This window comes from Molothrus ater, chromosome 25 (assembly GCF_012460135.2).
Source record: "Molothrus ater isolate BHLD 08-10-18 breed brown headed cowbird chromosome 25, BPBGC_Mater_1.1, whole genome shotgun sequence".
NCBI lineage: Eukaryota > Metazoa > Chordata > Aves > Passeriformes > Icteridae > Molothrus > Molothrus ater.
In genome coordinates, this window is record NC_050502.2 from 6,816,972 (window position 1) to 6,841,963 (window position 24,992).

The 24,992-nt window shown below is 52.1% G+C and overlaps 1 protein-coding gene across 2 annotated transcripts; it reads left to right on the top strand.

The window, feature by feature from the left end:
- Positions 1 to 237: 237 nt before the first annotated feature.
- Positions 238 to 23,942, top strand: CTTNBP2NL (CTTNBP2 N-terminal like). 2 transcript variants are annotated; one of them, XM_036398480.2, is made up of 5 exons: positions 238 to 280; positions 5,540 to 5,647; positions 15,753 to 15,983; positions 18,387 to 18,494; positions 19,217 to 23,942. In XM_036398480.2, the coding sequence occupies exons 2-5, from the start codon at positions 5,549 to 5,551 to the stop codon at positions 20,663 to 20,665; spliced, it is 1,887 nt and encodes a 628-aa protein (XP_036254373.1). In that variant the 5' UTR covers positions 238 to 280; positions 5,540 to 5,548; the 3' UTR covers positions 20,666 to 23,942. The 2 variants fall into 2 exon arrangements, with proteins under 2 accessions (XP_036254373.1, XP_036254374.1); XM_036398481.2 differs by lacking the exon at positions 238 to 280 and adding an exon at positions 3,907 to 4,080.
- Positions 23,943 to 24,992: the final 1,050 nt, after the last annotated feature.

The window sequence follows — 24,992 nt, forward strand, 5'->3', positions numbered from 1 at the left end:
GGCCCGGGCGGTGCCGCGGCCCCGCCCCGCCGGAAGTGACGCGCCAATCACGGCCGCCCGCTCGCTCGGCCGCGAACAAAAGGGATTTTCACGCGCGGCCCCGCCCTCCGCGCCGCCTCATTGGCTGTGCCCGCCCCCGCCCCGCCTTTCCCGCGGCGGACTGGCCCGCGGCCGCGGCGGCGGCAGCGCTGATTGGCGGGCGGGCCGTCGGTCAGCGGCGGGGCGGGGCGGCCGATGGGGAGCGGAGCGGCGGCGGCGGCGGCAGCGCGGGGCCGGGCAGGTCGGTGCGGCGGGGTGGGTGTGGTTCCGCTCTCGGTCCGGTCCGGCCCGGTCCGGCCCGGCCCGGCCCGGCCCGGCCCGGTCCGGCCCGGCCCGGCCCGGCCCGTGCTGGCGCGGCGCTGCCCCAGGGGGGGCGGAGGCAGGTGCAGGGCGGCCCGGCCCGCGGGGGCTGAGAGGGGCGGCGGCGGGGCCGAGCCCCGCTGCGGGCGGGGGCGGCTGCGGTCGGGACTCGGGCGGCCGCAGGGGAGGCATCGGGGGCAACGGGAGAGCGGGGAGCGGTGGAGGGGGCCGGGGGGCGTTACCGGGATCTGGGCGTCGCTGCCCGGTCCGGCCGGGCCCGGCGGACCGAGCGGCGATGGAGCCGGTTGTTGTTCCCCGCGCCCGCCCTCCTTCCCGCGGGCTCCGCTGCGGCGCTTCCCTTTGTTCGCCGCGCTTGTACCGGGCCGGTGCAGCGCGGGAGCCACCGAGCCCGGCCCCTGCCAACCACCCGTTCGGTCCCCGGGCAGTGCCGGTCCCGGGCGGTGCCGGTGCCAGGCAGTGCCGGGTCCCCGAGCGGTGCCGGTCCCGGTCCCGGTCGGTGCCGGGTCCCGGTCGGTGCCGGTCCCTGGGCAGTACCGGTCCCCGGTCGGTGCCGGTCCCCGGGCGGTGCCGGTGCCAGGCAGTGCCAGGTCCCGGTCGGTGCCGGGTCCCCGGTCGGTGCCGGTCCCGGCCGGTGCCGGGTCCCGGTCGGTGCCGGTCCCTGGGCAGTGCCGGTGCCAGGCGGTGCCAGGTCCCGGTCGGTGCCGGGTCCCGGTCGGTGCCGGTCCCTGGGCAGTGCCGGTCCCCGGGCTGTGCCGGTCCCGGCCGTGCCCCCGGCCGTGTCCCGGGCTGACCCGCGCTCCCGCCGGTGCCGGGCCGGGGCTGGGAGCGGCAGGGCGGGCGCGGCTCCCCGGGCCCGGGGGCTCAAGGTCAGCAGCCAGCGATGGTTTCAGTTCTGCACGGGGGCTTCAGGGACCCGCACAAAATCCACGCTGAAATTTTGCTAACTTGCTTCCTTCGAGTATTATTTCAAAACCCAATGCAGTGAGGATGGGTTTTTCGTGGGTAATGCCCTTTTTCCTTTAGGGCTGAGATACAAAGGTGAAGGAAATATAAGCACTTCTCATTTTAACCTAGATCTCCACAGGAGTGATGCAATGCCAGGTAGCATTGTGGATACACAATTATTAGGTCTATGTTCGCATTTTTCATTTCATGAACATATGTAATTATTGAAACGACTCAAACAGCACCCGATACACGCAGAAGCAGTTTAGGGAACTTGTCTGTCAGGACTTCTCCAACTGGTCATTGAGGTTCTCCCATTAATGTGATTACATGACTGCCTGTGCTGGCTTCTGGAAAATGCTGGTTCCTCTTCAGGAACACAGGAAAGACAATTAAGCTGATTCAGAATTATCAGCATTATGGCGTTGTTGCATGGTGTAGGTTTAGGAAATACCCTCTTTCAGAGGAAGAAGGAGCAACAAGCTTGGTTCTTCATGAGGTTTTTTTCAAAAAGTAGAAGAGTTTTGAGCCAAGGGCTGGCGGGGGATCCTGAAGCTGCCTCCCCATGCCTCGGGCTGTGCTTTCAGCTCCCCTTGGGTTCCTGTCCCTGACTCCAGCCCTGGCGGTGGGAGGGTGAGGTTCTCCCGAGCATTCTGTGCCTGGGTTCTGCCCGTGTGTGTGTGAGAGAGCAGTGCCGTGTAACCTGGCACGCTGTAACCTCCACCCCGCCGTGGCCGAGGGCGCGGGGGAGCTGCCAGCCTATCTGAGAGCTCCTCAAGTGGCACATGCCAGAGATAACTCCCCCGCTCCCTCGGTGTGCGCACACTTAAACTGCTCCCCATGGTTATTTTCAGTGAAATACTGGGAAATAGCTTTCTTAGAAAGGTGTTATCTCCTTGGAGGGTGGCCATGGCTCTGCCAAGGGGACTCCAGTGGTCCGTAGCTGAAAGGAAGCTCACCTTTAGGCAAGCAGAAAGTGATTATCTTTGTTTATGCTCTAAACTCCGGCTTATTGTCCAAAAATGGTGGTGTATCTCAGACTCAGGGAAAATATTTATGTAATCGGTCTAAACAACAAGGTCTTTGTGGTTTGTGATCTGTGCGAGTGCACTCGGTGTATTTCCCTGGATGGAAAGGGGTAGCATGCCCTGGGAGTTGCTGGATCTTGTTTCTGATGCTGGGAAGCTCTGTCTCTTGGTTAAAGGTTTGGAAATGGAGGGTCAGGTTCCCCAGCTGAGGTGCCCAGATCCTTTTGGTAGAATGAGACTGTTGGCAAGGGGGAGAACTGGGTAATTTCATAGAGTTGGTGTGATCTTTTGATAAAACATGGGACGAGGGAAGGCACTGGGATGTGTAGCTTGAAAGAGCCTTGGAAAGGTCAGCTCAGGAGCCTGGAGGGCTGGGAAGGGATTTGGATTTAGATTTGGATAAGGGAAAAGGAGCAGGAATACATGCTTATTAGCTCTCTGATGCAGAGATGTTTCTTGTAAGATAGTAACATCAAATGAATGGGGCTTTTTTTTCCCCCGAATTTTCAGCTCCCAAGTGCGGAGTGGCCCTTAAGGGGAATGCTTGGGATTGTGGTCCATTCAGCACAACAGACATCTGCCTGGGGAGCTCTGGAAGTTCCCTGAGATCTCTGGAGAGTGCAGGTACACTTTGGTGGGTGACTTTATTTGTTGCATGTGCTCCCAGTCTGCTCCTCAGCAGTGTGAAGTAACTGATGCCAACAAAGCAGGTGGAGATCTTCTCCTGCAGCAGGTTGCACGTGAGGAAGCTGAGGCTGTACCACTTGCACACCTGTAATGTTACCTCTTGTTGTTGGATAAATGATTACTGTGCACACTGGCTCCTGCTCTTTATTTCTCTTTAAGTATTTTACCTGTATATTTAGGACGGGGCTTGTTTATGTTATTAAGCACATTAGAGGTGTGGTAAGAATAGCATGGCTTATTCCTACAGCACGGGGAAGTACGAGTCACAATGGGAGTAGTTAGAATATAGAGTAGAAATTATTGCTGCCCTGACTAATGGCTTTAAAATACCAAACTGCAGCTGGTAGCTGTCCTTGCTATAAGACTGAGCTGCTTGGTAGCTCTTGGGGAGATGCAGCTGCGCATTTCCACATCATCTCTTTTTTAGGGAAAAGCGTGGATGCAGTCATGTTAAAGTCCATGTTCAACACTTACTGTCCTGGGGTAACAGAATTATGTGATACACTTGGTTCTAAGATCTCCTTTTTCGTTCAGGTTTATAATGTCCCAATGCTACCGTAACCTGGTGAGTGTCTGGCAATAAAAGGTATTTCCCACCGGTATTGCTTCAGTCTTAGAACCTGTGAATTCAGTCAGAGCAAGGACTGAGATGGTTTTGAAATCAAGCTGTGCATCTCCTAAGCAGCTGTTTGGATATTCCACATCTAAAGGCTGCCCAGGGAAATGCTGCAGCTTTGACATGAGCACCAGCACAAACATGGTAAATATCAAAGACTAGAACCAGGCTGTGTCTTTTCTCACTCTCTGTGGCTACTTCTTGATGTTTTAGCATTTCTTTGCTGCTTCTGTTGGCCTCTCCTCCGTTTTTCTGAGATGACCAAGCTGTAAATCACACTCCTTGCACGCGGTCTCAGCCAGCCAGGCTCCCCGTGGCAGCAGAGCCCTCCAGCCGTGTCCAGAGGGAGGGAGAGGGTCAGGCTCCCACCTGGACATCTCTGTCAAGCTCCATGGACTGACCAGCCCTGCCCTGGCCCACAGAAACGGGATTTTAGTCAGTACAGTGAGTCTCCTAAATTGTGCCTTTGTGTCGAGTTTTGATCGGGGTTTTTTGGCACGGTGACAGACATGAGCAGATTTCCCAAACGTTCCACTCGTGGGTTTTCCTCTTGAATCTGTCTGGATGTGCAGCAGGGAACAGAAGTGCAAAGGGACAGGTCTGTGGTGTCCAGCTCCGTTGGGTTCTGGAGCAGCCACTCGTGGTCCCTTGAGCAGCCCATGCCAAGGGAGGGGGAGCCAGCAGAGCCTGTGAGAAATGCTGCTGCTTGATGGAATTTCGTGTAAAACACCGTGTGAGGCAGGAACGTGGGTGTGATGAGACACTTCCCTGCCTAGCAGAGGGGCACAGAGCAGATTTCTGATTTCTCTTGCTGTATGATGACTGCAGAACTTTCTGTTCTCAGCCACTGGAAAACTGCTCTGGCACAAACAAGACAGAACTTGCTTTTGTGTGTAACTCTCCAAGGCACAGTTATGCAAATCAGTTGTAAAGGAGCAGTGACTTCAGACAAAGTAGACTTCAGCTGAATGTTTTAGCTGGATAGATTCTCCAGCAGGGGCTGATTTAACCCTTCATCACTTGCCACTGGAGTTTGAGATCTCTGAGTAGCTTCTTGATGCTGTAGCATTTTCTGCTCGACACGAAGTGTGGTGAAAGATGGACGTAACTTGGACTCAGAAAAGTATATTTGATGGTTGTGCAAAGCACAAGACTGTATCAGTGGGTATGTTTTCATCAGAGACAAGGATTCAACCTGAAATTATTCATATTTTTAACAAAATAATGTAACAAACAGGCTTCTTATGGGACAGTGTTAAGTGTATCAGCAAAGATGCAAGGGAATGTGAAGCCTCTTTATGTGCAGTTCAGATGATGGACCTCTTACGCAGGCAGTGAAATTATATTTAATAAATGATGCTGATATTGAACCAGTTTGAAAGACCGGTAATGAAGTGTGTATTTTCTGTGGCATTGATTTCTGTGGAGGGTTTGGGCCTGCTCCATCAGCATGGCTAATGGCATTCCCATTAGGAAGCAGATCCCAGCCCTGCCGAGCCCCTGTGGGTGGCCCACGCTGGCCTCCATTCATCACAGCTCCTCAGTGGTGTTTGCAGCTGTGGGAGCCAGATGTGCAATCAGTATGACTTTTGGATATCCTTGTTTTTCCCCTCTCCTGTTAGCTTTGGCTGCTGCTTGGTGAATTTTGCCTTGTCCTGCCAGCCCACACGTTCTGCCATCACCATCTGGGAGTGCATATGTTGCTGTCCCCTGGGAGGAGGTGACAAATGCATCTTCTGCAACTGGTGGTGGAAGCTGGAGAGAAAATTATCCCCCCTTTAGGGCAATTTGCAGTCCAGAAAGCTGGGAGCTGAGGTTAAATGGAGATTATATGTCATAGCTTCGAATACTGATCCTAATGTCCAAAGAAATGCCTACTAAACTGGGTTTCGTTATTTTTCAGGTTTTCAGGATGAATCTGGAAAAACTCAGCAAACCAGAACTACTGACGCTGTTTAGCATTCTCGAGGGAGAATTAGAAGCAAGAGATCTTGTCATAGAGGCTTTAAAGGTAGGTTTTAAGTATCAGGACAAGAGACAAACATGGCAACAGTACCACTGTGAGTTCTGCAGAGAGCTTGTATCCAAGGTGAAGTTCATTACTGGTTCAGAATCCCATTTAATATCAGCAGGATTACATAGTAAATGCTGTAGGTAATTTTTGTCTCAGAAGCTGTCTGCAAGGAGCATTTTGGTGTTGAAATACAGTGTTACACGTGTGTTTTCATCCTTTCTGATAAAGAACCATGTGTTTCTGCCGTGTGAAAGGTACACCAGAATTCCTTTCTAGGTTTTTTTCTCCTTTAGCAAGGAGGGCTGCTTAAAGCAGGAACTCTTCTCCGCAGGAGGGATCACAGATGAGTCTTTTAGTGGCAATAACGTCACACTGAGCAAAAAGCATCCGTGGCTTTGTGTTGGCTAAGCCTCCGTAAGCTGGCACTGCTGAGAGCAGCAGCCCTGAGTGCTCAGCTGCTTACTCTTTCCCTTGGCTGGCAGGAGCATTAGTGTGACCCTCCAGCGAGGCAGATGCCAGCTAAAACTGCTCCCAAAGGCCACTCTCAGTCCATGTCAGTGCAGCTGGGTCGTGGTGCTTGGCAGGATGTGATGGGACAAGGCAGGGCTGGTGCTGGAGCCCCCTCTGGCAGAACACTGGCTGCTGTGCTGTGAGCTCTGTGCTCTGCTGGCCTGGAGCAGGACTGTGGCTCTCTGCACAGGGTGCTGTGTTCATATTGAGCCTGCACGTTATTTTAGAAGATGCATTGTCCACGTGTAGTTCTGCTGCTCTCTGAAGGGTGCCTGGTTGGCACTCAGCCTCAGCAAAGTGAAAAAACCAGCGGGATAAATGATGGCAGGGGGCAGTTTTGGAAGGAATTACTTGTGTCAGGGTTGAATCTTGAAGGCTTTTTCAAGCTGGCCTGTCACTGCTCACAGTGTGTAAAACTTGCAGCTGTTTCAAAAGAGGAATGGCAGCTTGCAGGCCTGAGAGCTGCAGGGGCTTCCAAACACCTTTCAGAGGAGTGGAGGCATATCCTTCTCTAGGACAGTTGGGATGCTTATGTTTGTTGTTAGTTGCTTTTCCATTTTGATAATCCTTTCACTTCGGAAGAATAGTGTTACCCTCTCGAAACTGTTGGTCAGGTGCAAGGTTTGTTTTCTGCTTTGATACCCACTTGCAAGTTTCTGCTCTGCCCCGAGATCCATCCTTTCACTGTGTGTGGTCAGAATGTGTTGCCCAAGCAAGCCCCCCTTCAGTATTTCGGTGTGAAAGGTGTGCAGTGGAGCACAGAGAGACCAATGGGAAGAAATGCAGCAGCTCCATTCCAGAGGCTCCTTATTGCCTATCTTCCAGTAGTGTAAAGCAATTATCTTTCCTGTTGAAATTTAACCTGCAGTTCCCCCTTGTGTGAGGAGATTAATACGCCAAGAATACCCTTTGACATAATTTGTCAAGTACTCATAACTGAGAAGAAATTAAATGAAATTGTAACCTATGCTTGATAATTATGGGGTATAAAATACTGATCTAATGAAAGGTTAGGGCTGTTTTCCCCTTCCTCTGTCAGGGCTGTGCTGCAGTGTCCATCTCAGGATTGTGAGGACAGCTGGAGCTGGTGGGCAGTGAAAGCTCCAAATCCAAGCTGGCTCTTGCTGCCTCCTGAGGGTGATCTGGGGGCAGAGCTGCCAGCCCTGGGGCTGCAGCGCTGTGAGAGGCTGCAGGTCCCCGCTGTGCTGCTCTTTGCCTCCAGAGCTGTCCCCAGAGCTGCTGCAGCCCGGGCTGGCCCTGCTGCAGCAGCTCTGCTGCCCTTCCGTGCGTGCAAGGAAAGCTCCTGCGACGCCTCATCTGTGCCTGGGCAAAGGCTCGGCAGCACAGCCCTCCCAGCGCTGCTTTCTGCATTTATTTGGGATATACAGCTAGAGAAATACCGGCCTCACGCTGTTTCTCTCGTTGTTTGCTGATAGTAGCTGTGGTAACAGCTTCGCCGTGCCTCACTGGCCGAAGGCGTTGTGTGTGACTGATTAAAGGAAACCTTGCTAATCTGTTTACTCACCTTTTGATGCGTGAAAGTGCTGCCCTGAGTAAAAACAACTTCTGAGTTAAAGATTTGCGCTCTTGAGAGCATTTAGTTTGACTTGTACATCTGGGTGAATGGAGCTGTAATTTCCAGCAGAGGACCCTGGGGCTGGGGGCAGCTGTTGTTCCTCTCTCAGGACCTGTCTGACCACAGCTCTCAGTTCCCCCAGGGCCATGGGCAGGGTGGCTGTCCTGCCTTGGCAGCTGCATTTCTTTGGAACAGCAATAGTTTTGTGTCAGATGTGGGTATTTGTTGGGAGCAGGTGGAGTTCAACCCTCTGAACTTTCCTAGGGCATTGCATAGCCCTCAACCACAGCAGTGATTTTTCTCCAGCACTTTTGTTGAACACGTAGATGTCAGTGGCTGGAAATAAGAATTTTATCTGCCTGTTTGCTTCCCTCACAGTAACAGAAACACATTTCCCTTCATGGGCTAATTTTACTTCTGCTTCTGATTTCAATGACTCTGAGCTCTGGTTGTTTGGGTCAAATCCTGTGGTACATTGTAGGAAAGGACAGGCACTTGCAGAGGAAGAGTACCTTCATTTGTAAACATGTCATCTGGTTGTAGTACAGTCTGCAATAATTGATATTCCTGCACGCTTAGAGACAAACATTCTGCATCTGGCATTTAGCAGAGAGAATCCATGCGTGCAGATGACAAAGCTTAAAATAGTTTTCCTCTCCCTCATGGTATCAGGCACTTGTTGGCTGGCACTGGCCCCGTTTCTCTCTGTCAGAATCGAGCTGCTGAGCCAGGCCCTCCAGACACTGCTTGTTGAACTCACTCCTTCTTCCCCCCTCTCCCCAAATCCTGGCCCTTTCTTCCTTGCTGTCTGACAAACTGACTGTATTCAAAATATTCTTTGCCACTGCTTCAGTTTGCTTCCTCTGTTTTAAAACCTCTTTGGGAAAAAAAAAAAAAACAAAACTTTTTTTTTTTTTTTTGCCTGAAAGTAGCTTCCTGTCCACTACATAAATTTCAATGTTCTCCTTGGAACAGATTTTAATCCTGACTTCTTATTGTGCTCCTTTTCCTGTAGTTATAATTGTGTTTATATCATCCAAAAAACCCAGATGCTGTCAGGGAGTTGCATAATCCTGAGAGCTGGGCTCTCAGTCCTCATTGCAGTGTAGGAAGGGTTGCATGAGCCACAGGTTTGAAATTGCACACCACGACTGGAAACAATTCAATATTTAAATGGATCTCTATCGCTGTGTTAGAGCACTTTGTTCCCTCCCCCCTGCTTTCCATACATTAGAACTGAGGTTCTGTTTACTTTTAGAAAACAGGAAACAGCTTTCTGGCTTGTTCCTTTATGTTAATAAGGCCTCAGGCAATTTACACTGGAATAGAAACTATTTTGTGTTAATGACTGGGAGCTGGTATTCATCTCTTTGCTTCTGAGTGCAGTGATGCACTATAAAGCGATATTAGTGAAAAACTAGGTGTTGTTTGTTGGTAGATTTAGAAATTAGATTTACAGTGCAGTTTGAAAAACTTAAGCCTGCCTCTTGTTTAAATAAAAATAAAAGTTCAGTAATACAAAACCTTCCTGCTGTTAAATCTTTCACAGATGGGGCAAATTGGGCTTATGCATCACTTAGAGAGCAGCTTCCATGGAGCAGCGTTCCCATGGGTGCTGTTTGCTGGAACGCAGGCATTCCTTACGGCCTTTACTGCAAGCCTGGGGAGGTTTCTGTTTCTTTGGTGCTGGCAGCAGCCGGCTTTGCCAGAGTCTTTAAAAGCTGCCTCTCCTCCCCTGCAGCGCCCGGCTGTGCTGAGCAGGGGCAGGCGGCTGTGGGGTGGGTTCCCTCTGGAACGGCTCCTGCTCGGGTGGGTTCCCTCTGGAACGGCTCCTGCTCGGGTGGGTTCCCTCTGGAACGGCTCCTGCTCGGGTGGGTTCCCTCTGGAACGGCTCCTGCTCGAGTGGGTTCCCTATGGAACGGCCCCTGCTCGGGTGGGTTCCCTCTGGAACGGCTCCTGCTCGGGTGGGTTCCCTGCTGGAACGGCTCCTGCTCGAGTGGGTTCCCTCTGGAACGGCTCCTGCTTGGGTCCCGGCTCTCTGGAACAGCTCCTGCTCGGGTGGGTTCCCTGCTGGAACGGCCCCTGCTCGGGTGGGTTCCCTCTGGAACGGCTCCTGCTCGGGTGGGTTCCCTGCTGGAACGGCTCCTGCTCGAGTGGGTTCCCTCTGGAACGGCTCCTGCTCGGGTGGGTTCCCTCTGGAACGGCTCCTGCTCGGGTGGGTTCCCTCTGGAACGGCTCCTGCTCGAGTGGGTTCCCTCTGGAACGGCTCCTGCTCGAGTGGGTTCCCTCTGGAACGGCTCCTGCTCGGGTCCCGGCTGTCTGGGGGTGCTGCTCCCTGGTGCTGGGGTGCCCACAGCCCATCCTGAGCCCGGGCAGGGGTGTTGGGGTGCCCACAGCCCGTCCTGAGCACCGCCCCAGGGTGTTGGGGTGCCCACAGCCCGTCCTGAGCCCGGGCAGGGGTGCTGGGGTGCCCACAGCCCGTCCTGAGCCCGGGCAGGGGTGCTGGGGTGCCCACAGCCCGTCCTGAGCCCAGGCAGCAGTGCTGGGGTGCCCACAGCCCGTCCTGAGCCCGGGCAGGGGTGTTGGGGTGCCCACAGCCCATCCCGAGCACCGCCCCAGGGTGCTGGGGTGCCCACAGCCCGTCCTGAGCCCGGGCAGGGGTGTTGGGGTGCCCACAGCCCATCCCGAGCACCGCCCCAGGGTGCAGGGCAGGCACAGCCCGTCCTGAGCCCGGGCAGGGGTGCTGGGGTGCCCACAGCCCGTCCTGAGCACCGCCCCAGGGTGCAGGGCAGGCACAGCCCGTCCTGAGCACCACCCCAGGGTGTTGGGGTGCCCACAGCCCATCCCGAGCACCGCCCCAGGGTGCAGGGCAGGCACAGCCCGTCCTGAGCACCGCCCCAGGGTGTTGGGGTGCCCACAGCCTGTCCTGAGCACCACCCCGGGGTGTTGGGGTGCCCACAGCCCGTCCTGAGCACTGCCCCAGGGTGTTGGGGTGCCCACAGCCCGTCCTGAGCACTGCCCCAGGGTGTTGGGGTGCCCACAGCCCATCCTGAGCACCGCCCCAGGGTGTTGGGGTGCCCACAGCCCGTCCTGAGCACCACCCCAGGGTGTTGGGGTGCCCACAGCCCGTCCTGAGCCCGGGCAGGGGTGCTGGGGTGCCCACAGCCCGTCCTGAGCACCACCCCAGGGTGTTGGGGTGCCCACAGCCCGTCCTGAGCACCACCCCAGGGTGCAGGGCAGGCACAGCCCATCCTGAGCCCGGGCAGGGGTGCTGGGGTGCCCACAGCCCATCCCGAGCACCGCCCCAGGGTGCAGGGCAGGCACAGCCAGCCTGGCACCACTCCCAGCAAAGGAGGCTGCGGTTCCGCGCTGCCGGACGCTTCCCGAGGAAGCCGATTCTGTGTTTCAGAGCTGATAACACCACAGATAACCGGTCTCACTCGGGCAGATGCGGGCAGCTCTCGTTTATCAGGTCTGCTGGCTCGATGTAATGCTGGCAATTGGGACAGATGCTGCATTTGAACAATTTACTGGTGGCTCTGTGCCTGGCGTTGCTGCAGAGCTGGAGCAGCACTGCAGGTCCCACTCCAGCATTTTGACATTTATTTTTGGGCAAAGCGAGAGGTCCCCACCCCCATTTCCCTTCTCTCTCCGTGCTTGCTGTGACCTCAGCCTGTCTTTATTCCCAACTTCTGTCTCTGGGGAGAGAAGCTAATAAGGAAGTTCAAGGCAGCAAGGAGCTATTTAAAGCTTATTCCACTCTCTGCTACATGAAGGAGGAACTTCTGTGCAAATTATCATTGGAGAACTGCAAACTCAGTAGCTGGAGTTAATTAAGAGTGTGTTTGTTGTGTACCAAGGGTTAAAACCTGAACTCTGAAATTACAGGGAGGAGAAATGCTCTACTTGATGTCCAAAAAAACACTTGAAACAGGTCCTGGAAATTCCCTGTTTGATGTTCCAGTAGAACAAGTTGTAAAGATTACTGAACAGAGAGAGAATATTCTGTCACATAAACAAGGTTTCAGTAGAAAGAAATATTTTATTTTTTAAAAGACACAGAAATGGGTTATGGGAAACATCCCAAACCAGCCCAGAATTCCCAAGAGGAAACAGCAGCCTTTTCCTAACAAAGCAAAGCCTTTGCGTTGCCTGCCTGCACAGGAAACATCTTTTCAGCTGGGTCAGATGTTGCTTCTGCCCCATAAAATCAGAATTATCTCTTCCCAAGCAGACTAGCCGTGGTCCATTGCCCAAACTGGAGCTCACAGCCAGCCAGTTTCACGTGGAACCCCCTCTGCTTATGGCTCATTTTTCCAGTCTTCTGGAAGTTTATTTTTAAAGGTAGTTCACATGTATAGTTCCTTCTGTTTTTTAAAAGCACCCCAAGCTTATATGTTATCTTTGTTTCCTGTTGGGAGAGGTCAGTTTAATTGTCTTGAAAGTTGCTGAATAATCCATTTAGTTGTTTCTGGAATTTGAGTATTTTGTTGGGAAATTCACAGTTCTGCATGTTGGAGATGATGGAGGTGGAGGTACTAAATCAGAAGATGTAATTGCTCAGAATTGCATCTTCTTTCAAAGCACCATTGCTGATGTTGGAGGTATTTATGTCATGTCATCTCTGATGTTCAGATGAAATTTTCCACTCTTTAGCTAACACTGCCCTTTGTAACCTCGTTTCCTTTTCGTTTAACCTGGATTTTCTGTGGATTTGTGTTTTCTGTGCTGGGATCTGAGATCTAGGCTGATTCTTTTCACTTCGGGCTCACTAATAGAGTGTTCCTCCATCAAGTTCCTTCTGTTGTGAAAGTTGAACAGCCATTTAGGGCAGAGTCCAGTTCAGACAGGACGCAATCAGAAGGGTGGAAGATGTGGATGTGACCTCCAGTGACAGCAGCTGAGGTGCAGAGCTGTCTCAGGGAGGAGCACACTCCTCTGTGCCATTTCCACACCTCTATAAGGGAACTCTGGGGATCGTGGCACTGTAAATGCATTTTCCACGAGCTGCCTCAGTGGTTCAGGGGGCTGCTCTGCAGGACAGAGGTGTCCCAGGCTGGAAAATCCCTGCTTGCATTTCCAAGCGGCCCCAACGCCAAAGCACTGGGTTTGTTTTTGCAAACGTGGTGTGCTCGCTGGAGGATGACCTGGTTAAGACTTTCTCCAGTCTAGACAACTTTAATTAAATGTTTATGCTCTGCTGGCTACTGAAGAAGAATAGCTGGACTTGAGAAAGCTCTTAATGTTATGATAGTCTCATTTGTTTGTCATGCTAGTTCAGGAAAATACTTAATTGCTCAAAGTAGCGAGGAAGAACTTCTCGTTCTTTCCCAAACAGGAAATAAACCACCTCACTGAATTCAGAGTGGGTGGTTTATTCAGGCTTCAGAGCCCGGTGCTGAGAGGAGCAGAGGAAAACGTGGCTTTTGTTACACCTTCAGTACTGCAAAAATCACCTTAATCTCAGGTTCTGGAGCTCTTATTTGGTAGCAGTTGCCCAGCAGCAAAGGCAGGGTTTGTGTGCACACTGAAGCACTGGTGCCCCTCTGAAGGGTCCCTGCCCTGTTTCTGTGTGGAGTGGCAGCACTGGGGTGAGGTGGGATTAAATTCCTCTGTCAAAGCTGTAAGGCCAGCTGGATGGAGATCCCAGTTCGTATTTACAGACTTATTAATGCCTGAGTCACTTAGAAATTGCCTCCACACTTATATGGAGCTTTCACTGAGTCATTTTTATAAACACTTCAGAAAAACAGAAGATTCCCTGTTCCTAAAAAAAAACACCAAACCTGAAGTTTTTCCTGTGATTCATTAAACCAGGGCTGCCCCATTATCCAGGGCTGCTCTCCCATTTCCAGGGCTGTTCTTTTCCTTCCTCTCCTTTTTATTATTGTGTAAAGTTAGAACAATATCTGAAGCTCTGGTCAAAGGTACCCACAGTTCCTGACGGATGTTGCTGATACCGAGGGAGGGGTGTGAGTGTGAGCTGTTCCTCTGTGTTTGTTTACTGCAGGGTTAAAATCCAGCTCCAAACTGGACTCACAGGATGAATGTCTCTGATTTGGTCATGGAGAAGATATTTTGGGTTGGGTTTTTTTATGCCTCTTGTCAAGGTAATGCAAACACTTTTGCTTTTAAGAGCAAAAATCAATTTTTTTTAGTTTATTTCATGTTAATCACATGGCTGCATTTAAGAATGCAGGTGGGACCAGCAAACCTCACCAGCTCTTTGAGTGAAGCCAAGTGTTATTATTTAACTCTCACTGTGTCAGTGTAGCTCTCCCAGCTGCTGTGTGGGGATGTTCCACGGTTCTGGGGCTCCTGCTCGAGGGAAGCATTTGTGGTTTTGATACTGGGTCATGACAAAAGAGCCATTCCAAGAGGCACTGGCTTCTGAGCTGTCTTTTCACTTGAGTCGGGCCCATCTTTCCTGCCTAAATGCCGTCCTTGTGCCGTCCCATCAGGAACGGGTGGTTGCTGATGTTTGCATTGCTGTCCGTGAGGGTTTCTGGGCAGCGCCCAGCGAGGCTGGCACGGCTGGCCCTGCACTCTGAGCTCTGTTCAGCTGGGTGCCATTCCCAGCAGCAGCAGCAGAGTTGGGCTTGTGTGGGACCCAGTTCAGGGCCCTGCACCAGCTCCAGAGAGCTTGGCTGGCAATGGGAGATCTGCTCTTTGTGCTCTGCAGCTGGGGCAGAAGGGTGGAGCGCGCCCGGGGAGGTGCAGACAGCGTTTGTTTGGAGCGGGTGCTCGAGGGAAAAACGTGTGTGCTGTGGCAGGAAAAGGGCACTCAGGGTCAGCACCCTTGAGAGGTCACTCGTGCTAAACTCTGTTCTAAATTGAACACACTTTGAAGAAGGTCCTGGGGCTCACTCCTGCGTTTCAGTGGTGCAGAGGAAAAGCCCATCTTCCTCTGCGGCCTCACTGGGGACACTCCAGTGCAGAACAGAGGAGTCATGTACAGAAAAGAGAAGGGGTGACCTGTGCTGGCACCAGTCCTCACAGAGGAGTCACAGGAACCCAGCTGCAGTCTCGTGTTCAGGTGCTGCTTCTTGGCAGTGCCTCGGCTCTGCTGGGCAGGGGCACGCAGGGGAATGGAGCACTGCCACAGCTTTTCACAAATGCTCAGGGTTCAGCCCAGAACCATTTCACTGGAAATCAGTGATTCCATTCCTTTGAGCCAGGACGCCTCTGAGGGCTCTTTTGAATCTTCGTCTGGTTTTCTGTGTCTTTTGTTGCATAAATATTTGGTTTCTCATCATGGTGGTGAAGACACAGATAATACTTTCATATCTGTCTATGAGATTTTGTTTTGTTCTTAGACCTTTACAGTCATCATTGAGTAGGATAAGTCTCTGGGTATCCTAACAAACAGATTTCCAGATGGAATGGCTGATTCATGGAATGGTTGGGGTTGGAAGAGAGCTCTGAGCTCATCGAGTCCGGCCATTAAGCACTGTAAAGGCAGAGCCTGGGATGTGTGAGTTGTCCTAATTCCTACAAGCACCAAAGGAAACCTCATCATTCCCATCTTGGGATGCTAAACTCTGTTTAGTCTGGATGAGAACATTAAAGGTTTTATTAACAATTCACAGATTGATGGCTCTTGCGAGAATGAAGCTCTTTAATTGCTCAACATGAAATTCTTTGATGGTGACACAGCCAAGGACAGCACACAACTGCTTCTTTCACTGATGCGACAATAAATGATTAAATCTTTTGTTGAGCAAGAGTTGGTACTTACCTTCTTTCCTTTCACACAGCTGTGGAATGTAAGTCACGGCCCTGGCAGGTAGCTGTGGTATGAGGATGTTTGTAGACTGGATGTATTGTGGAGATGCTGTGTTTTTTAAGCAAGATTTGTCTTTATTGCCTTTATTTCCAGCAGATAACAGGATATGAATCAGACTGTGTTAAATTATCTTTAAATGGAAAACTGGGGAAAAGGAATATTAAGTACAAAGCCCTGTTTCTGTAGCTAGTTTGAGTATATTAAAATGCAAATTTGTTTTTGTGTTGCAGGCCCAGCACAGGGACACATTCATTGAGGAGCGCTATGGGAAATACAACATCAGTGATCCACTGATGGCTTTGCAGAGAGACTTTGAGACACTGAAAGAGGGGAACCGTGGTGAAAAGCAGCCAGTATGCTCCAATCCTTTATCTATTTTGAAGGTGGTGATGAAGCACTGCAAGAACATGCAGGAAAGAATGTTATCCCAGCTGGCTGCTGCGGAAAGCAGACACAGAAAGGTAGGTGTTGCCTCAAGTAAGATGTGCAGAGGTTACAGTTGCATTTTAATAACAAGTTAACTTCAGCAAAAAACACTTCAGTTCCCCGGGGCTTGGTACCTGGAAGGACTTTGCACCTTTGTTCAAACTTCTCACTCCAGAGGATGCAGCTGGTGAGCTAATTAGTTATAATTCTAGAATTTGAACTGTTTTTGTTAGGACACACCAAAAAGGATGCAGCTTACAGGTGTAACGCTTCCCAAAATGCAGGGAAGGGTTTCTGGAAGATGGAATTCTCAGCAGACCCGTCACTGTTCTGCCTGGGGCTTGTTCTCTGTGGGTATTGAGGAGCTGCTGCCCGGGGAAGGCACCTCCTTGTGCTTCCCTAAGGAAATACGGAGGGACCAAAAGTATTTTTCTTGCCATTTGGCCTCTTAATTGAAGCACCTGTTGTTCTTCAGACATACCTTTAATGTATATTGACACCAGTAAAGTGCTTGGTCATGTGTCAGACCATACTACCACAAAAATTGATGTCACTAGAAGTAAGAGCAAGGCTGGGTTTCACTTTTCAGCCAAATATCCAACTAAGTCATAGAGTAAAATCAGATATTTTTTCACTTTTTCCCCTTCCTGTCTGCTTCAAGTATACAAGGATGTATACTTGATAATATTTCAGCATTATTTGGAAGCTTAAATTTCAGGAAGACTGAGGAGCTGCTAAATTCATGGCGAGCATGTGTTGGGAGAGCTTTGTTTTGGTGATGAGATAAGCAGAGCCTCTTGGGAAGTTTGTATTCTGGCTTTTTTTGTTAATAGCATTTCAATTATTCATGTAATTCAGTGTTAAAGCTGAAGGAGCTCCTTCACTGGGCCCTTATGGGAAGCAGTTTCGCTTCAAGAGCTCATCTTGTTCTTAAGTGGAAGAACAAATTAATGTTCTTTAAAATAAACTTTAGGCTGGAGTCCTCAGATCCCCGTAAGGCAGTGGGAGCAGCCTGTTGGGAATTGCTGCTGGGGCCACAGGGGGACTGTCCTGCTGCTAGAGCCCTGTGCCTCCTCATGCAGCACCTCTGCTCCTGCTGGGCCCTGGGGTGATGCTCCTGCCAGGAAATTCTGGCTTGCAAGGGACAGGAGGCACAAACTGAAATACAGGAATTTCCAGCTGAATGTGAGGAAAAACTGACTTATTTTGAGGGTGACAGAGCACTGGAACAGGCTGTGGAGGGGCTGTGGGTTCTCCTTCCCTGCCAGTATTCAGAGCCCTCCTGGGCTGATCTGTGCAGCCCTCTCCAGGGCGAGGGGTGCACTGGGTGATCTCCAGAGATCCCCTCCAGCCCCAGCCCTTCTGGAACGAGGGCACCATTCATAACACGGGCCTCCCAAGGATATTGCACAGTCTGGGGGGAAAGCGTGCAGTTTAGATATTTAATAGTAAAATAGATCCAGTGTGAGATTTCCCTAACATCTTTCACAAATTGACTCAGTTTGACCAGATAATAAATAACATACATTGGACTTGTCCAGAAGCTGCTTTTCTGTGACTCAGGTTGAGCTCGGGTGTCTGGAGCTGCTGTGGTGGCTCTCCCGTGTCACTGGAGCTCCTGGGTCACTCTGGAGCTGCTCTGTCCCTCTGGAGCTGCCCTGGTGTCTCTCCCATGTCCCTGTGGAGCTCCTGTGCCACTCCAGGGCTGCCCTGGTGTCTCTCCTGTGTCACTGTGGAGCTCCCGTGTCCCTGTGGAGCTCCTGTGCCACTCCAGGGCTGCCCTGGTGTCTGTCTCGTGTCCCTGGTGTCTCTCCTGTGTCACTGTGGAGCTCCTGTGCCACTCCAGAGCTGCCCCGGTGTCTCTCCTGTGTCACTGTGGAGCTCCTGTGCCACTCCAGGGCTCCCCTGGTGTCTCTCCCATGTCCCTGTGGAGCTCCTGTGTCACTCCAGGGCTGCCCTGGTGTCTGTCCTGTGTCACTCCAGAGCTGCCCTGGTGTCTCTCCCATGTCCCTGTGGAGCTGCCCTGGTGTCTCTCCCGTGTCACTGTGGAGCTTCTGTGTCACTGTGGAGCTCCCGTGTCCCTGTGGAGCTCCTGTGCCACTCCAGGGCTGCCCTGGTGTCTCTCCCGTGTCCCTGTGGAGCTCCTGTGTCACTCCAGGGCTGCCCTGGTGTCTGTCCCGTGTCCCTGTGGAGCTCCTGTGCCACGCCAGGGCTGCCCTGGTGTCTGTCCCGTGTCACTGTGGAGCTCCTGTGTCCCTGTGGAGCTCCTGTGCCACTCCAGAGCTCCCCTGGTGTCTCTCCCGTGTCCCTGTGGAGCTCCTGTGCCACTCCAGGGCTGCCCTGGTGTCTGTCCCGTGTCCCTCCGGAGCTGTGCACAGGCTCTGCTCCCTGCCTGGCGGCCTGGAGGCCTGGCCCTGATGGCTGCTGTGTTTGGGCAGGTGATCCTGGACCTGGAGGAGGAGAGGCAGCGGCACGCCCAGGACACGGCCGAGGGGGACGATGTCACCTACATGCTGGAGAAGGAGCGGGAGCGGCTCACCCAGCAGGTACCAGCCACAGGGCAGGGCTGGGAGAGCAGCAGGAACTCCCTCCCTCTGCAAGGCTTTTATCATCCAATATGGAAAACAGCCCTGCTCAGTTGCTCGGCGTGTTTTGGTAGCTGAGCAGTGCTGAAAGGTATTAATGGGCAATCAAATGCTTTGAAATCTTACTTCAGCCTGAAATCCGAGGAGTTGGGAAGGACAGGATTGCATTTACAGTTGATAGCTCACTGCATCACTCAAAATTCAGAATAAGTCATGGAAGATCTCCTGGGGGTGTTGTTCAGAGATGCTAATAAATATTTAAGCCACTGTTTTCTGTTACCCAAGCCTGTAGCCTTTGTTAAGCATACATAACACATCAGCATTTTAAAGCCTAAATGCCTTTAAAAGGCAAACTGACAAAGTGGTAAATGAGGTGGAAGGAAGCTTTGCTTGTTCTGTCAGTGCATGGCAGACTGGGTGTGTGTCTCACTAAAGGCCAGTCGAATTTCACACAGGATAAAACTACTGGGAAGTAATAATTGTTACTGTGTGCAAGCTGAGTTGTGCCAGACTATTTTGCTGATTTCTGGTGCAATAACCTCTTTCTTAGTTATTGTCATTTTTTACCTTGTAATTTCTCCAAGATAACACAGTAAACCTGTTCCCTTTTGGGGTGCTGCCCTTCATTTGCTTTCAGGAGGTTTTATGGTACCCTAAAAATCTCTTTTGTTCTTAATTTCCAGGTGGAGTTTGAAAAGTCCCAGGGGAAAAAGTTTGAGAAAGAGCTGAAGAAGCTGTCGAGCCAGTTGGAGGAGGAAAGGGCACGCCACAAGCAAGTGTCCTCCATGCTTGTTGTGGAGTGCAAGAAAGCCACTGCCAAAGCAGCTGAAGAGGGCCAGAAGACAGCAGAACTGAGCTTGAAATTGGAAAAGGAGAAGAGTAAGGTGAGTAAACTGGAAGAGGAGCTCGCAGCCAAGAGGAAGCGGGGCTTGCAGATGGAAGCACAAGTAGAAAAGCAGCTCTCAGAGTTTGACATTGAAAGAGAGCAGCTGAAAGCTAAGCTGAACAGAGAAGAAAACCGTACAAAAGCACTCAAAGAAGAGGTGGAATGTCTGAAGAATGCCCTGAAAGAGCTGGAGGCCTCTTGCCAGGAGCACAGTCCCTCCAAGCCCGTGCATCCCGGCCCCTCGGTGACATCCAGGGGGGTCACAACTGACAGTGCCCCAGTGAAGTCTGTGTCCTGCCAGACCGAGGGCCTGCAGGCAGAGCGAGCAGCCCCTGCCAGCACCAGCAGAGCTGCTCACGCCGTGTTTGCCAGCCCCCCTGCACCTGCGCATTCCTATGCAAAATCCAACGGGCACTGTGACGCAGAGGGGCAGACGGGTGGGGAGACAGAGAGCCAAGCTCCCAGGGAGAAAGCTGCTGCAGCCCCAGAGAGTGCAGCGGAGAACGGAAGCTCCCCTGTAAGAACAGAGTCACCGGTGCACCCGCTCCCCTCTGCCGGGGCGTCCCTGTCTCCCAGCAGCACAGCTGCCTCCTCCCTCACGCCTTCTCCCTGCTCCTCACCAGTGCTGGCCAAACGCTTGGTGGGAGCCTCTGCCAGCAGCCCTGGCTACCAGTCCTCCTACCAGGTGGGCATCAACCAGCGTTTCCACGCGGCCAGGCACAAGTTCCAGTCGCAGGCAGAGCAGGAGCAGCAGCCGGGGGGCCTGCAGAGCCCCCCGTCCCGGGACCTGTCCCCCACCCTGGCAGACAACTCTGCTGCCAAGCAGCTGGCCCGCAACACGGTCACCCAGGTGCTGTCCAGGTTCACCAGCCAGCAGGGCCCCATCAAGCCTGTGTCCCCCAACAGCTCCCCTTTCGGCACGGACTACCGCAGCCTGGCCAGTGCCGGCAGCCCCAGAGCCGAGGCTGGGCACTGCCCAAGCCCTGTCAAGGTTTCCAGCCCGCTCAGCCCCTTGTCTCCTGGAGTCAAGTCACCGACCATTCCTAGGGCAGAAAGAGGGAACCCTCCGCCCATCCCTCCGAAGAAACCCGGCCTGGCTCAGTCGCCTGCTGCTCCTGCTGCTCTCGGCAAAGCCTCCCAGGCCTCCTCCCTGGGTGCCCCCATGGACGTGGCCAGTAGCTGCTCCAGCAGCACTGTCGTGTCAAATGGCAAGGACCTGGAGATCCTCCTGCCAAGCAGCAGCTAGTCTCCAGAAAATGGGAATGTGACATTCCACAGCTTAGCTTACCCTGCAGCTAAGACACTGTTTTTCCACTCCATGTTATTTATTTCCATAGTAGCAGATTCTGTCTGTATAAAGCATTTAGTATTTTTTTTTTTCCTTTTTAATAGGTAGGAAAATATTTTTGTTTATGAAGAAACCTTAACTACAGCTATACAGTAGCCTCCAAATGTCTCATGGCAGCAGTCAAATCATTAGAGATAACAACCATGATCATGTGGTGGGACCTATCAACCTCTAATGGGACTGAAATGCTACTTTTAAATTATGCAGAAATAATTTTTGCAGACTTTTTATTCCAGATGAACATTTTATAAAAGTGCCTGAACTAAGCCTGCAATATGAATGTGATTCTTGGGAAAAGGTGAGGAGGGGAACATCTAGCTGCAGAAACAAATTCTTCTGAGTCCTGAATGTTGAAACCAACACTGGTTTTCCTTTTAATTCTTTCCATTTGCTAAGGTAAGTTAGCAAATGTGCTACAGATTCTGCCAGGTGACCACCAGACTGGTGCAGCCAGCCAGGCTATGTCCTTCAGGACACAGCTCCAGCTATTTGAGGAAGCACACAGGAGTTTCTTGGGATAAAATTTAGTTGTGATGTTATCCAGATTACTTCTCTGTCAGTATTCCTTGTCCATATAGTTCTTTCTGCTTTCCCGCCAAGACGCCTGTGTGCTTTACATGGCTCAGCTCTGGTTTCTGGTGAATCACCTGGAATTTTCAAGCTCTTCAAGCATTCTACTGTTGTGTGTAGAACTTCTGAGAAAAGGATCTTTCTGTTACTTGGCAAAGATCTCACTATTACTTGAAAAAGTAACTCATCCATCCAATACAGGTTTTTTGCAACACCTGTAAATGGGATCTTCAACTTTAAACAAAAGCAATAATTTTGTTCCCCATCTGTGTCAGTTAAGTCTGACTGACCTGGATTTTACCCACTAGCTGTGGCTAGTTTTCCTTGGCTGCAAATATGGAACCAAATCATTGCTGCTGTGGAATTAAATACGTGGATATGTGTAAGTATGTCACACACATACATGCTAAACACACAGTGTATTGGGGAACTATTTATCTCTTCTTGATCTTCTGCCTCATATGAGGAAAACATGGCAATTCACTGAGATTTTAAAAAGTTCCTCAGTGAGGAATTGCCTAAGTTTGAGGCAGATCACGTGTGAGGAGAAGTATTTGGACCCAGGAGAAGCAGCTGGTTCCTGTGCAGAAACGTTTGCCGCAAGAAAACCGATAGGCCCAGCACAGTGGTTTTCTGAGTCATTGTGCTGAGAAATACAGGACAGACAGCACAGATCAGTGGCACAGGCTGAGAGCACGACCCCGAGTTAATGATCTTGGGTGTTGGATGTGAGCTGATCCTAAATTTAGAAAGTGGCCGTGCTGCTCGGTGTCATCCAGCGTGGAGCACTTCCCTCGGCGCAGAGTGGTGTTTGCACAGCTCCCGGTGCCAGAGACGCGTTATCCTCGCTCAGCTTCCCTGTTCCATTAGGATCCATTAGGATCCATTAGGATCCATTAGGATCCTCTGTGCTGGGGAGGATCCCTGTGCCATGGAGGGGCAGCGCTGCCGTGCAGAGGGGTCCCCATGCAGAGGGGTCCCCATGCAGAGGGGTCCCCATGCTGAGGGGTCCCCATGCAGAGGGGTTCCCATGCAGAGGGGTCCCCATGCAGAGGGGTCCCCATGCAGAGGGGTCCCCATGCAGAGGAGTTCCCATGCTGAGGGGTCCCCATGCTGAGGGGTTCCCATGCTGAGGGGTTCCCATGCTGAGGGGTCCCCATGCAGAGGGGTTCCCATGCAGAGGGGTTCCCATGCAGAGGGGTCCCCATGCAGAGGGGTCCCCATGCAGAGGAGTTCCCATGCAGAGGGGTCCCCATGCAGAGGGGTCCCCATGCAGAGGGGTCCCCATGCAGAGGGGTTCCCATGCTGAGGGGTTCCCATGCAGAGGGGTTCCCATGCAGAGGGGTTCCCATGCTGAGGAGTTCCCATTCAGAGGGGTTCCCATGCTGAGGGGTTCCCATGCAGAGGGGTCCCCATGCTGAGGGGTTCCCATGCTGAGGGTTCCCATGCAGAGGGGTCCCCATGCTGAGGGGTTCCCATGCTGAGGGTTCCCATGCAGAGGGGTCCCCATGCTGAGGGGTTCCCATGCTGAGGGGTCCCCATGCAGAGGGGTCCCCATGCTGAGGGGTCCCCATGCAGAGGGGTTCCCATTCAGAGGGGTCCCCATGCTGAGGAGTTCCCATGCAGAGGGGTCCCCATGCTGAGGGGTCCCCATGCTGAGGGGTCCCCATGCTGAGGGGTCCCCATGCAGAGGGGTTCCCATGCTGAGGGTTCCTTGGGCTCTGAGCTCGCTCTGCAGGACAGGGGAGCTCAGCGCTGCTCGGGTGGCTGCTGTTGCACTGACCCCACGCAGCCAGGGCAGGGGTTTAGAGGCTTGCACGGACCTTTTGGTAGCCCTTTAGGCAGTGGTATTATGGGCTGTTGTTCCTAATCCAGTGGAACGGTCTGTGCATTAACAGCAGGGACCCAGAGGCAGCCAGAGCTGAATGGGCAGTGGCTCTCTTGGAAGCACATTTATTACTTTATTAACTAAGTGTCCACAGCAGATTTTTTAGCTCTTGCTGAGAGTAAAAGTAAAAATGGATGGGCAGATGGATTTTGGCCCATGTATCCCTTCTGACTGAAAAGTGAGGCTTTTGTATACACTGCTTTAATGAGTTTCTTTACTTTTACATTAATCTGACTGGTATTATCCCCCTTCTTTATTGATAGCTCTAGAGAGAGAGATACTATGATGAAGTCTAATAGGAAATGCACTGAGTACTGTTTCTTTTAAAATATAATATGGGAAGGGGTATGCAAAAGAATGTATTTTTGCTAGTAGACTAACTTCTGAAAGAAACTAAGCACAAGGGATTAAAATGGATCCAACTAATTCAGTAAGACATTTAGAGTTAGTATTTAACTGTTGATGTAGATTCTGTGTGAAAGCAACTAAATATTTCTTCTCTAACTCACATGTGTCCTAAGCAGACATTGTTGCAGAGTTTGTCACTGGCTAATGGAGTATAATGAAGTGCAAAACATATAACACTAGTATTAATTCATTAACACTTGTAAATTTGTAAAGCCAAATGTACCAAGCTGAAGTCTTTAATCATTTTTATAGCTGATGGCATTAAACATGTTAAACATTCATATTATCAATAAAGGATTTTATTTTTAAGATGTGCAAATTGCTTAAGGAAATGTTTGCAGTTGGGGCTGCCCAGTAGGAAACACTCCTGCTGATGGTGACTGGGCATCTGTGCCCACCTGGAACCTGGAGCTGTAATGGAAGCTCTGAAATGTCAGAAGAAAGAGAATTTCTTGTGAGCACAGTGCGTCCCGAGCAGTCTTGGCTGCTGCAGCCAGAGCACATTGCTCCTCCATCTCCACAACCTGGGTGCTGGAAGCTGGGAGGTGCCCTGGGGCAGCTTCAGGTGGCACAGCACACTCTGCAAGCCCCAGACAGCTCTGGCTTTTAGTACTTGTCAGTAAAAGCAGTTTTCCTGGAGTACCTGTTTGCCACAGTGTCAGGATTCTGAATGGATGGAGTTCGGATTAATGAACGCTCTGGGGCTTGGGCAAGGAGACGCCCCAGTCCCCTGCTGGTGTTCAGACAGGATGCATCTCATGGAAACTCCCTCTGCAGCCGAGGAGCGGCTCAGGTGTGTCACAGGACAGAGCTGGGAGCAGAGCCTGGCTGCAGGAAAAGCTGCTTTGCCTGGGACGCAGCAGGTCCAGGCACAGAGCCCTCACCCCTGTGCCCCGGGAGCTGGGGCTGCTGCGGGTGCCTCCCTGCCCTTGTGCAGGGCACAGCCGCAGCTCCCGCGCTGCCCTAATGTGCCTCCACGGTGCCCTGATTTCCTTATCTTTGCCTGATTGCCTGCTCAGTGGAACAGGTTTGGCAGCAGCTGGGAAGGAGCTCCTGGTTCCTCTGCAGGCTGGATAACATCCCGAGCTCGGGCCAGGGCCGGCACCAGCCCAAAGCCACCAAACTGGTGCTGCTCCCCATGCGGGACAGCCGGGGGTGCGGAGCCCTGCCCGGGCAGGAACGGGAGCTCAGCCTCCGCCCCGACGGCTTTTACAGCAGCGGGTCCTTGCCCAGGCGGGGAATGCTGGCAAACCCTGGCTGCGCCCCTCCGAGCCGGCTCCCCGTGCCCCACCGCGCTGAGAGCCGGGCACGGCTGTTCCCGGCCCGGTACCAGCCCCGATCCTCCTCCTGCTGCCCGCT

Excerpts from the sequence above, each read along its gene's own strand:
- CTTNBP2NL (XM_036398480.2), top strand. The coding sequence starts at position 5,549 with ATGAATCTGGAAAAACTCAGCAAACCAGAACTACTGACGCTGTTTAGC. Across the intron at positions 5,648-15,752 it reads TTGTCATAGAGGCTTTAAAG|GCCCAGCACAGGGACACATT; the intron begins GTAGGTTTTAAG and ends TTTGTGTTGCAG. Across the intron at positions 15,984-18,386 it reads CGGAAAGCAGACACAGAAAG|GTGATCCTGGACCTGGAGGA; the intron begins GTAGGTGTTGCC and ends GTGTTTGGGCAG.